The following is a 12,951-nucleotide window of genomic DNA, read 5'->3' as shown; positions in this document are numbered from 1 at the left end:
CACCAAAACCTGTCGTATGATGGAAAAATGCTATGGGATTTGGTCAGAAACACAAGAGCCCCCCGTAAATAAATGCGCATTTATATGAACATCTTTGTCCGTTGTGGGTGTATGCATGAGTGTATATGTATGTTTCCTGTGGCTGTGCCACTTCACAAGCCAAGTATTCCCCATTAGGATATTAAGATGTCCATTTTTACAGCAGTACAACATTCGTTTGAAAAGCACATTTCTTCATTTGTAAACACTGTGTATAATAAATTATTTACAACTCTGTGTTGATGATATTTGACAAAGAATTATGTATACATTTGCACGATTAGAAAGTTTGGCTGCGTTGACTGACGGGCTTTGTACATTAATCTTGATTTTGCAATGGTGTAATGTCTTGTCCTATTCTGTGAATTTTTATTTATATGTCCATGTTTTATAGAGTCAATGGTCCTGCATTAGGGGGAATAAACGTTCTAGCTGGATAGTTGGATCAAGAGTCAGCTTGATCTGAGTATTTCCTCAGCATCTAGCATAATAGTATCTAAAAAAATGTTTGGAAATGGGCACACAAGTAGTTTGACCACATTTTATAAAATAAAAAAAACAGCTGCATTCCAGTGGCTGCAATATTTACACCTTTCATCTTGTGTTTTGTGGGTTCGCTTGTGGAAGTTCACTGGACCTGGAGCAGGCAATCAGCAGGTTGCAACATCAGGAAGATATTGTGGGGGGGGGGGGGGGGGGGGGGGGGGGGGGGGGGGGGGGGGGGGGGGGGTTCAGGTCAGATGAAAGGGGCTTGTGTGTAGGAAATCATTCACAGAAGAAAGAAGAGGGAGGCCATGGTGATGTCAGAGGTGACCGTCACACGGCAGGAGCGTTTCAAGATCAAGGCAATGTACTAGGCTACAATCAGCAGCTCATTCACATGGTATGACCTGTGGAAATCCTTTCACAGCTTCCTCATTGGAGTAAATTACAGCGAAATAGAGACAGGACCAGACAATGAAAAAAAATCTTTAGGTCGGTGGCGGGGGAAGAGGAACGGCACGTATCTCCTTAATTATCTTCATATGGTAGAAAGACGAGGGTTAAACAACAAAAACAACCACTGAAGGGCATAGTCCCTTCCACATCCACACCCCCCCCCCCCCCCCCCCCCCCACACACACACACACACACACACACACCTCTTTTTATTGTGTAAATGACAGTGATTCTTCAGTTACAACACACTGCAACCATGTCCTTAGAACAGGAGGAGACACTGGAAGAAGTACGTCACCACTTTTCTCCTGAGGCAAGAATGAGGCTTGACCTTGGCAAGGAGTTTTCCCAGGGATACACCACATCCCTTAGCCTACACATTGTAGTGTTGCCACTTGGCCACCAAGATTGTCTTCCCTCCCATTACGGGGTGGGGACGGGGCTTGAAGCAGCTTAAGTATGGTCATAGATGAGCCTTAAAGCTAATTGCAAGGAGGAAAGCTGGGGGTTGACATCATAAACTGTATAAAAGGTGGCCATTGTGCCTTTGTGACGTTGCACTCTGGTTTGTGAACGGCTGTTTTGAACCCTTGAGTTCTGGATTATAACCTTCACCGTCTAAGTTCATTGGAGTTAAAAGTTACATTTTGCTGATGTTTTTGAAGAATAGCTTTGACTAAGCCTAAATCATAATCTGTCTGTCTGTTAGCCTGTGGTCAGTCTAAGGAAGCTCGTGCCTCGAATGATTAACTAAAGACCTGCAATTTTGGCCATTTCTTTCTTTGTTTCTGTTTTCATTTCCGGGGCTGATGGCTTGGTTGAATTTTCTCCTACAAAAGCACAGTTGGAGGTACAACAGGCAACAAAGACAGCCGTATAATGCCTTACATTAACAACTTCTCTCACTACATGAGGATACAAATCATAAATGACACTAATTTTGTCTTCAACTCAAGAGAACACACTGATTTAAATTGAACCCAAATGTTAAAAGAAATGGCAGACAGACTTTTATTTAGCTTTTGCTGTCTGATTTTATAGCGACAATAATTGTAAAGTGTATTGTTTGTAAAACTCAAGCGGAGACAAGGCTTGCCTTGAGTACAATGCAGAAGTTACTTGCCAGCTGGGATAAACCGCACAAAGTGAGGTTGTGTTTAAGATGACTTTGGTTTGGTTCTTGTATGAATTCAATGCCTCAAATGGAGCAGAAAATGCTTTTCCAAAACACATTCCATTGGTGCCTCCCATTTAAACCACATTATTTGAGTCATTTTGAGGCATGGAAGATATTCAAAACTGAGTTACCTGGACAAAAAAAATCCAAAGAAATCCGTGAAGCAAAACATTTTCAGTTTTTTTTTTATACATAAAAATCACGTTACACATTACAATATCAAAGGAATGCCTCTGTTCATGTAGACACATGTTCATGTCTCCAGTCTTCTCTAATCGCTACATGAAATCTTTTCAGTGTAAAAGCATACATATGTTACCAATCACATGACAAAAATGTCAGTGTATCGAAAAGATGTTGTTTGTAACAGACGGTGAGTTAACTACCACTCAATGTTTGTGACAAGATGTCATCTTTTTTTGTCAAGCTGCAGCACACACATGCACTCAGACAGACACAACTTTAATTAAAGCAGTGATGTTTTTTGGTCCCTAATCAACAATCCATTGTTGCTTCCCTTAGCTGCTGTCTACAATGAAGTAGTAAAGCTATTGTTTGATGTTATTTGGTCATAAAAAGTTTTAACCTTCTGCCATGTATAGGCCTATGTGCTGAAACATCAAGACTACTACCACCTGGATACTCAAAGTACTCTTTAAGCTTCTCAGTAGTCCCAGTTTAAGCTTGTGGACAATGTTTAGCCAGATGTAAAGCTAAAGAAAACAGATGCTTAAAATTAGCTGCTTGTAAAATGTAAATCATTTACAATCTAGCACTTTAGCCGTATTTTTTTTAAGTAACAGGTTGGTATTTTCTGAAATTGGCTGGGGTTTTTTTTTCTCTAAAAATTAGACATATACATTCCTTTTATCTCTAAGCCAAATGCTAGCTAAAATGGGTTTGATAGCTTATAAGCTACAAGAAAAAAACAATGGACAAAGGCCAGATAAATATTAAAACAACCCAATTACATTTAAATTGTATTGTTAGTTGTTTACAGTTAAAACAAAGAAAATATAACATGTGAATTATTAAGCTTCAGAGATGTTGGTAGGCAGAGTTCTAGTTACTCAAGTCTAGTCACTCAAGCTTTTTTCATGTTCTTCACTAAGCTAAGAAGCAGACTATAGCTTAATAAACACAGACATGAGAGTGACGTCAATTTTCTTACCCAACTCTTTCTCAGACATTTAAAATAATATAATTATTTGTCTGAGGGATTCAATTGATTTGAAAAAAGGTTATTTTGAGACAGCAGGACTAACATCATGAGGCAGAGTAGTATGAAGTGGAGCACTGAGCAGACATCAGTGTGTGAAGACTTTAAATTACAACATGTAGGAGGCATCATGTACAATATATAAATACAACTGGATACACAAAAAAAGAAATAACACTATTAATCTACAATCAACAATTGATGTCCATTAGATTATGAACATCACACAATCAAACACAACATACGTCCTATAATGCAACCATACACACACAGTACAGGCAATAATTGTACACAATTACAATCACTGTTTTGGCTTTACAAATGAGTGACAACGCGCATGTGATTTCAGTAACAGCTGGTAAAACAAAACTGCCTTCTAAGTGCTTTCATATCGGGCAATCAAAGTTGATATTTGCCTGTCTTCAAGCTTCTCTACATGATTCAAGCAGAAAAGGATGCTGGATTTGCTTTCTTTTTACTGTCATCTAATGTCAAACACAATTCACAAAGTGGACGGAGTCTGATAAAAACAGATCAGCTCTAAAATAGGATTATATTGCATTATACTCAGATTAAGAATCAGTGTTCAAGAAAAGGTAATTAGGTTTTGTCAGTTTCAAATCTGTGGTGGGTTGTCCACAGCTACAGCAGTGTACTCAGTCTCAGAAATGTTGGACGTCTCTATGAGGCGAGCCAAGCCCGTCCTTGTCGAGTATTTAAAGATGAAGGCCTTCATGAGGTCATAGCGGTAGTTTCTGTTGATGAAGTTGTAGAGGATGGGGTTGAAACAGCAGTGGAGCAAGGACAGGCACTGGGTGAGGTGTAATGCCACGTAGATCACGTTCTCCAGGCCGCAGGTCAGAGGCACCAGGCCCAGCTGAGAGAGAGAATCAGCCAGGAGGACAGCATGGTACGGCCCCCAGCAGCCTAGAAACACCACGATGTAGGCCAGGATCACTCTGCGACTCACACGGCGCTCCTGCTCCACTGTGGAAGACGGTGAAGGAGAAGAAGTAGAGCGGGTGAAAGCATTGGCTAGCAGGGCATAAAAAACTGCAATCACAGGGAAGGGGAGAACAAAGCCCAGCAGGATGAAGCTCAGCTGCACGCCCACCATCCACTCCCTGGGGTTTTCCTCCGGGTACACAGGCCTGCACAGCATGGTGTCCCCGTGGGTGGACTTCACAGTACCTAGGAAATAAGTGTCCGGGAGGGAGGCGACAAGAGCCAGGAGCCACACGCCAACACAAACTCCACGGCGGATTAGCTTCCTGCGTGCACCTCCCTCACGGTCTCCATGCTTTGTCACACTTAGGTAGCTGTCCACGCTCATGCAGGCCAGGAAGAAGATGCTGCCGAAGAGGTTGACGGAGAACAGCAGGTGTGTGAGTTTACACGCCACTTCACCAAAAGGCCAGTGTCCATGCTGGGCCAGTGAGCTCACCCACACAGGCAGGGTGGCACACACACACAGGTCTGCTACTGCCAGGTGGGCAATGTACATGTGTGTCTCGTGGCGATGGGTGGAGTCCCTTTGCGCTCGGATGTTCACCCAAAGGACTAGCGCGTTAGCAGCCAGGCCCACGATGAAAATGAAAGTGTAGAGGACGCACATGGAGTAGAGGAGAGCGCTGCGGTTAAAGGCCGTAGCACACACCATTGTATCAACACTGGATATGTTGCTAAAGGTTAAGGAGAAGTTGAGGTCCCCAAACGACTCCCACAGGTCCTCCAGCTCACTGGGGCTGAGACTCATTTTTCTTTGCTGAGAGAAAAACCTCCGACAACCTCTGATTAGGATAAATCCTGCAAAAAAAAAAGACAAAAAGTCATCATTTTTGTTGCATATATTTATATGGACAAAGATCAAACAGCTGAACTTTGACTTTCTGGTTTCATATTTAAGGAGCAATTTTCTCCCATATAAAGCCTGGCTTTTTTTACTCATGTGGAGTTAAACTATGCTGAGCTAATAAAACATACAGCCACTTGTGGTATGCCACCAGATCCTGAAGAATCTTAATGTGGTTAACTTGTTAAAACACTGCTTTCATGAGTTAATAGAGGCTCTCTGTTGCCATGTCGCATATAGAAGTTCTCTGTGATTGATGTGCAGTCAAAGGGCAGTACAATAAATGTTTACATTAGCTCCCCTCGCAATGACAGCAGATTACACATAAGGAAGTGGGATAGAGAAATCCAAACAGGGTGTATTTCCGGAGCATTCTGGGCATTCCGAGATAAAGTGTAGGTCAGGGTGGGAAACCTGATGCCATTTTAAAGAACGTTTTTCTTGTTATAGTTATTTTTTTTTTTTTTTAAATCCATGTTTTTCTTCTGCTATCAGGGGAGAGGGGGAGAAGGGAGCTGTCACCACCCACATGATCAAAGAAAACGCTGCTCATAACTTCAAATACGTCATTTTTTACAACATCTGATTTCTATAACCCAGAAACACATGCAGGCAATCTTAAATACAGGATACATTAATGCTGGAAAGGTGACTGAAGTAATGTGTAAGATCACAGAGGCAGTAAGCTAGAGCAGCTTGGCATACCTAAATGATTCTTGTGAGCCTGACATGCCACTAAAAAGTTCAACACTGTAATGCTTTCACAGTTTCTCCTGTGATGTCTCTTTTTGCTCCCCGAGCTGGCAGACTACCACAGTGTGAAAGATCAGAGGTGAAAGGTAATAGATCAAAACCAGAACACGAGCGATTTAACCCCGCTGTTGCCCCTGGCTGACTCGTACGTCCACCGAGTGAATTGGGTGCAGAGATCCGCGGGAGGCTTGACGCCTGCAAAATGGTCCGACTAAGGTTAAAACGAGGGTCACTGACCACCGAGTGACACAGCACGCCGGAAAGCAGTGAAATGTGAGCGTGTCAGACATCTGTCTGTGAAGGAAAACTGTGCTGTACACAGGATAATTGGCACAAAGTCTCAGGGGATGATGAAAGAAAAGTTAGACATAATATAATTATACTATACAAGGACACCTGGATCTTATTAGGATGTGCTGCTGTAAAGTCTGTGTTATGTCTGCCTTTGGTGTCTCTTATCTGTTTACTTGAGGATTTATTTGACACAACTTTTCACTTTTACTCGACAGAATCTGTTTAAAATACAAGTTCAGCCAGAACATTTGCAAATAAGCTTCACTTGCATCAAAATGCCTGTTCCCATGTTGATGTACCATTATTGATGATAATGAAATAGCCCGTGTAAGTGATAATATAACATGTGTCGTGTGTAGGGTAACTGCATTCTATAACATTTTTTATGTTCTTTTCTGATTTCTTTGAGGAAGTATTTAACATATATTACGTCTTCCACTTTGCCACTTTAACTGCAAGTCAAAATAAATACAGTATATACTCTCACAGATAAGTCCTTGCCTGGCTAAAGTGGATATAAGGATTTTCAATCACTTTCACAGGTAGGTATTGCCACCGTTACTCAGTATCTGGTCTAATACTTCTACCATCTCTGCCTGCGATAAAGACATTTCAAGAAATGTCAGAAACCTGACATATGAAAGGTGCTCTTCATTCTAATAGAGGGATTTTCTGTGCAGGGATAATCCCACACAATGGTCTCTGTCAAATACCACTTATATTATATGGAAAGTACCTGGAGGTGCCAGGTAGCCCCACAGGCTTCAAGCTAATTAACCTTTTAACACCCACAGCATCAGATAAGAGAGGCAGCACGAGAAGTCCATCTCTCTCTCTCTCACTCTCTCTCACTCTCACCCTGTCTCCCACCCTGTTTCACCCCTTTACAATCAGCGGGCATCCAGTTACAAATTAGCTGAAAACGTCTTTTGTTACTCAATACACACAAAATAAAGCGATTGAAGCCCATTTTCATGTGCTAATGCCGTCGACTAGAATAGTGCAGGTGCAGCATGTTTGTCTGAAGTCGCTGCTGTCAGTTTCCACTTGCAATGGATAAAATCGACTTGCTCTTTAAGAAAAAGGGGAAAAAATCGGTTGGAATACCGGTGAGATGTTGTCTCATTACGCATAAATAAAGTAGCTTTCCCAGACTTCAGCAGACGGGAAACACAGCTGGCCCACAATGCCTTTGTTGCCATTGTTGATTCATATCAGGCTGGAAACAAACTTCTCTTATCAGAAGCCGACTCAGTATACAGTAGCCTGACTCCTTGTTTAAACGGTGAGGCAAATAAACAGCAAAGATGCAGGCTTGGAAGATGGAGAACTACAAAAAAAGAGAAATCCATCAACTCCACATACACGTTTTGGAACGATGTTGAGATATAACTTTGTTTCTAGAGTTGCAGCTGCACATATGAAAGCAGATGAAGACGTTAACTGTTGTTGATGTAGAATACATTTTCGTTCAGATGCCTATCGGATGTAAGCTGCAGTGCACGCAGGTATTGTTATTCATCGGGTGTAGTTAGAAACCCGAGAAACTGCACCTTCTCTTTCCACTCACGATTCCATTTCACTGGCTTACCTGTTTTCGATTCCTCTTCTTTAGGTAAATAATCAAATTTTAAAGATCAGGTCTGTTTTCGTGTTTTCTTCTTGTGTGCACGAGGATAACTTCACCCCACTCGCAGGGAACTTGCGCGCGCTGTCCTCCGCCTCCTTCAGTGACTCTGAGCCTGTCCCTCGTTCTGCACTTGCTGATACTCGGAGAAAGAGCTACGCCTCCAAGGCTGGTCTTTAATGCTCTCTGTGTTGACATGACTTCGCCTCTGGCGCTTATTGAACAGCAGCCTGCGTCCGGCCAGTTTCGACCAACAACAAAAAGATAAAAGATGTGATAGTAGAATTTCCTGCTGACGAACTAAAAAACAAATTCAACCCAGTGGCATTGCTTGATGTTATCTGCCTGCATATACATGCAGGTCTATGTTTAACATGGCATGCATTTCACACTTTTTTACCGAAAGTATTAGTATTATTATCATTGTATTAAAAAACGAACACGGAAGGAATATAACTATAACATAAGCGAAATTGAAATACTTTATAGAATATATATGCAGTAGGTTACAAACTTTGAAGAAGGATTCAACTTTGAATATTCCCTGAATGTTTAAAATATGCTCTGTAACAGTGTTACTTAATGGATGCTACTCAACCTCCACAAGTTTGTATTCATTTCCTTTAAAGTAATCATTTAAATTATATTCAATATTTGAAGTCCGAATACACAACAAATAAAAAATATTGGACATTAAGTGCAACATATTGACATTTTAAATGACCTGTGTTGATGCTGATGTGTGTTTAAACAGGTACTGTATTTCACTTTTTGTTATAATAGTTAAGTTTTATAATGCATGCAGGTATCTATCATATAGCATAATATGGAATACCCTTTTAAAGCATATAATGATATTACAAAGCCAACAGTGCAAAAAGAGGGTTGTACTTCGGCTGTATTAGTGCCTCATACTTACTTTGAGCATTTGCTCTAAAATCAGTGAAAATGTACAATACACATCACATTAAACCATGCAACAGGGGCCCCTCCTTGTGTCCCCCGCAGCACCCCGCCCTAGCTACCTAAATATGAAACTAGAGCCGCAGACGTTCAGTTAACCACATCTTCTGTCTTCTGCTTCCACCCAAAACCAACAAACGGGTTAAACCCAATATCCAGTCTCACAGAGGAAACCGAAAACACCCAGTTAATAACGAACAGCAACCAAAAAACAGATTCTTTGTTAAACGTATGTATATGCACAACAACATTTTTATTTATTTTTCATGCTCAGGTGTAATTTGCATTAAAATGAAGAAGCACAATATTTGGTCAGTTACAAAAAAGACAAACAACAAGAGTGGATTGTTAGGTATACATGCATTATGCATTATATATGACAAAGCCATGATCAATGATTGTGTGTGTGTGTGTGTGTGTGTGTGAGAGAGAGAGAGAGAGCGATAGGGACAGTACAGTTGGGAAGTAATGATTACTGTAATGAGTATTCTTTTATTAAGGACAGGTGTTTTCACAATCTTTTTCTTCCTTTTCTAATCTAATTATGTGCACGTACAGTATCTGTTACTTGGATCCATTTATGAACAACCTATTCAAACTGAGGTAGGAAGGGGATGTTGTTTCCTTTTTTTTTGTTCTTATCCTGAAACTGTGAGCACCAGAATCCGCTGCAAAAGCCCTGTTGTTTCACGGTGGTTTGAGCCTGAGTCAGTCTCATTTCGGGCACATCCTTTTGGAAGCAGCACAAAGCTGTGGGAGCCTCATGTGTTTGCTGACAGCTGCTGAAAGCTCACCTGCAACTCTGGTGGCCTCACAGCTGCTCCCACCAGGGCAATTAGCCCAAGTTCAATACAAAGACACCAACACAAAAAGAGGAAGAAGAAGTGTAATGTATTAAAGTCAACACACTATGTTTCAATTGTCAAATCATGAGTCTATATTTGATAGAACAACTGAAAGAAACTGTATTGGTGTGTGGTACAGATTGAATATTGACTTAACTTAGAAAGGTATGTCCAGCATGTTTGCTTAGAGAAGAGATACTGCTGACTCTAACAAGTCACCCCTCTGACGTTTATTATGATTCTATGACCTGTGTTCATGATAAAATACAGCCAGCAAGCTCCTCTGACCTCATTACAGAGCAAAGAAGTGAAGTCGGTTTCAATGAGGCTTTAAAGAGAGCTCCTACTACGCACGCATACCCATTGTCCTCCGTATCAGAAGCATCAGGGGGGATTTGTAAGCCTTTCTGATAAGCATCCGTCGCCCTGCAGACTGCTGCCAGCCCCTGTTCTGCTGTCCTCATTCACAGGGAGGCCAGAGTGGGAACAGCAGGGTGTGTGGGTGTGTGTGGGTGTGTGTTGTCTGAAAGAAAACCATACAACTGCCATGCACTAAACTAAAACTTTATCCTTGTTAAGAGTTAAATTCGAATAAAATGGATTACTTCAGATACACTGAAATCAAATAGGTAAGCAACAAACACTGACATAAAACAAAAAAATAACACCAAATTTACCGCAAATGGCAAAAACAAATTCGAGGGGAGAAATTAAATGTATTTAAATAATTTCCATGAATCTGATTGAAGTCTTTCTTTTTTACCAACAATTTAGCAATTTAGCTTTAGTTCATTTACTGTAAGTTCCAATGAAAGGGCAGATAGATTTCTTTCTTTCGTCTTTTCTTTTCTTTTCAAAAAGTTAAGTTTCTCATTAAATACATTAAATATAAATGGTTGAAAGCATGCATGAAAAAAAGATTTTGTTACTTGGATAACAAGTTTTGCTCTATTGGCATGTTGGTTTTAGTTGTATTTGTCCACTATTCAGTCACAACTTTGTTTCCTTTCTTGTTTTGAGTGTATTGATATAGTTCAGCCTCTTTTAACAATTTATTTAGCTTAGAGAAGTCCAAGTTCAACACACGCATTGACTCAAACCGGATAAACATAAAGATCCAGAGATAACGAGATAGAAAAGGGTTTGTGACTTTCAGAGGTAAACAGGGTGCCGATGACGTAAAGGAGGGTGGAGGGTGTTGGAGAAGAAAGACAGAGAGAGTTATTCCTAATGACTGCAGTTTCTATTGTAGTCAAGCTCTGAGTCACCGTGGGGGGTCTGACAGACACAATCTATTTTCACACAAATCTCCATTCAGAGGGTCCCTCTCAAACTCATTCTCAGCCACATCTTTACCATCAACTGTCAGCCTCCCTCCTCCCTCGCATTTTCTCCCTCACATTCCTCCTCTTCCCCTGGTCCTCTAACCTCACTCATCTTTCACTTAATTACTTATTCATTCACAGTTATCTTTCAGGAGCATAAGGGCCTGCGTGAGTGAGGCTGAAAGCTCCCGACAAGCGGATGGAGCTTGTGAAGGAGTATGTGAATACGAGGGAGCAACGGGGCCTTTTAAACATTTAAAAGCTCAAAACATTGGCAGGCTTTTGTTCTCTTGGACTTTGTCTGAGGTTTTTCGAGCCAGTGTTTTGTCACTGCTGATGTTCTGCAAGCTTGAGATGAGGAGATCTTTTGTGTCTCTCTCAGGGATGTGTTCATGCAGGTGTGTGTTTGGCAGAGAAGTTGCGTCTCTGTCGGGATATGTAGCCATCAAGACATTCCTCACGTTGACAGAGCATTCCCACACCGGCCTATGAAAGTCTATGAAACCTGAGAACTGCTCATATGTCAAACATGCAAAAGAAAAAGAGAAAATAGCAAGAGGCTTTGTGTTAACATGAATGGAGGAAAAAATATTCCTCCAAAACCAAAGTCTTACCACTTTGGGTTACTAGACTCAGGTTGTACCAACATGTAAAATTCTTGTAGGATAATATTTTTCCTTTGTTAAAAAAGGGCTTATAAACTGAGTTTATGTTAAATTTACTCTACCTATAAATCAACATTGTTAATGCTGCTCTGTTCTCATGAGGGAAATATGTCACTCTTGGATGTTAAATACTAGGTATGTTCATTAGCTGTTTGCTAACAGCAGCTCTCCACCCTATGTTAAGACTGGCAGTAAACAGTGAGCTTTTTAGAGCTTTCTCTTTATTTAGACAAGCTGCCTACTGTGGCACAGAGTCACATTGATGAGAGCAGTGAACAAAAACAGCACACTCTGGAAAACATAAGAAACTCGCAGCTGAAATACATTGAAAAGAGAGCAGCTGAGTCTGATGATAACTCTTTTGTGGCTTTAGCAGTATTTGGGACATTTTTCATGTGCAAGTATCCTTTTAGCCTATCTTCTGTTACTAAACAAGTCTAAGAGGCTAAAGCTATGGTAACAGCTGTGCTGGACTTTCCCCATGCCCCATGCTTTCATTAGCATAACCCTAACCCTAACCCTATGCTCAGTGTGATTACGTTAGCATCAAGATGCCAAGCAAATGCAAATACTGTTTGTTCAGTGTGTTGGCTCAAAATGTTAGCATCTTCACTTTGCTGATTAGCACTTAACAAATAATATAACCACGGCTAATGGTACTCTATTAAAGTACCATTAGACATAGAAAGCTTGCAAACCAAATAACACATTACTTCATTTGATTGCTGTCAAGAGACTTTAGAGGATTCATCCTCTGAATGGTTGTTTCATTGGAATCCACAAACTAGTAGTTCAGATACAATATTTTAGTTAAGACCAGAGAAAAAAGACCAACAGACAGCCATCCCTTAAACCATACTGCTAATATGGCTTGAGATATTGGCCAAAGCATAAAAGTATTTCCTTCTTACATTGTACTGTGGATGCTTTGCAGAGCTTGTTCTCTTTATACTCTTTTTTTGCAATGACCTCATTGGATCTGTCAGTGCCTTCATGCTCAGCTGTTGGCCATGACCGGCTCTGGCTCATACAGTCCATTGACTTTGTCTATCATCTCTGCACGCAGCAGTAATTCAAACAAAGTGCAAGTTCTGTGTCCGCTCCCCCAAGCCTTACAGGTTTCAGTTCAACCCCCTTTTTCAGCACATATATACACACTATACACACACCAAGTTCATTAATACGAGTCAGGTCATTGAGGTCAGGTAGAAGATGGGTAAAAGTTGAAGTAAAGTCTTGCTCCGGGGGACAGA

General features: G+C 40.9%; 1 protein-coding gene and 1 long non-coding RNA gene across 2 annotated transcripts in view; one reads left to right on the top strand and one right to left on the bottom strand.

The window, feature by feature from the left end:
* The window catches only part of LOC306833280, a 49,730-nt gene that overhangs the window by 22,818 nt on the left and 13,961 nt on the right, over nt 1–12,951 (top strand). The gene's annotated exons all lie outside the window — the stretch shown is intronic.
* ackr3a (atypical chemokine receptor 3a) lies at nt 2,318–8,068 on the bottom strand. The gene is made up of 2 exons (XM_079357518.1): nt 7,865–8,068; nt 2,318–5,180 (listed from the first exon to the last, which is right to left on the bottom strand). The coding sequence occupies exon 2, from the start codon at nt 5,128–5,130 to the stop codon at nt 3,991–3,993; it is 1,140 nt and encodes a 379-aa protein (XP_079213644.1). The 5' UTR covers nt 5,131–5,180; nt 7,865–8,068; the 3' UTR covers nt 2,318–3,990.

The sequence above is a fragment of the Symphodus melops genome, assembly GCF_947650265.1.
Source record: "Symphodus melops genome assembly, chromosome: 12".
Taxonomy (NCBI): Eukaryota; Metazoa; Chordata; class Actinopteri; order Labriformes; family Labridae; genus Symphodus; species Symphodus melops.
This window is presented reverse-complemented; position numbering and strand designations above follow the sequence as displayed.

What these genes read in the sequence shown, in the direction of transcription:
- ackr3a (XM_079357518.1), bottom strand. Translation starts at nt 5,130, where the DNA reads ATGAGTCTCAGCCCCAGTGAGCTGGAGGACCTGTGGGAGTCGTTTGGG.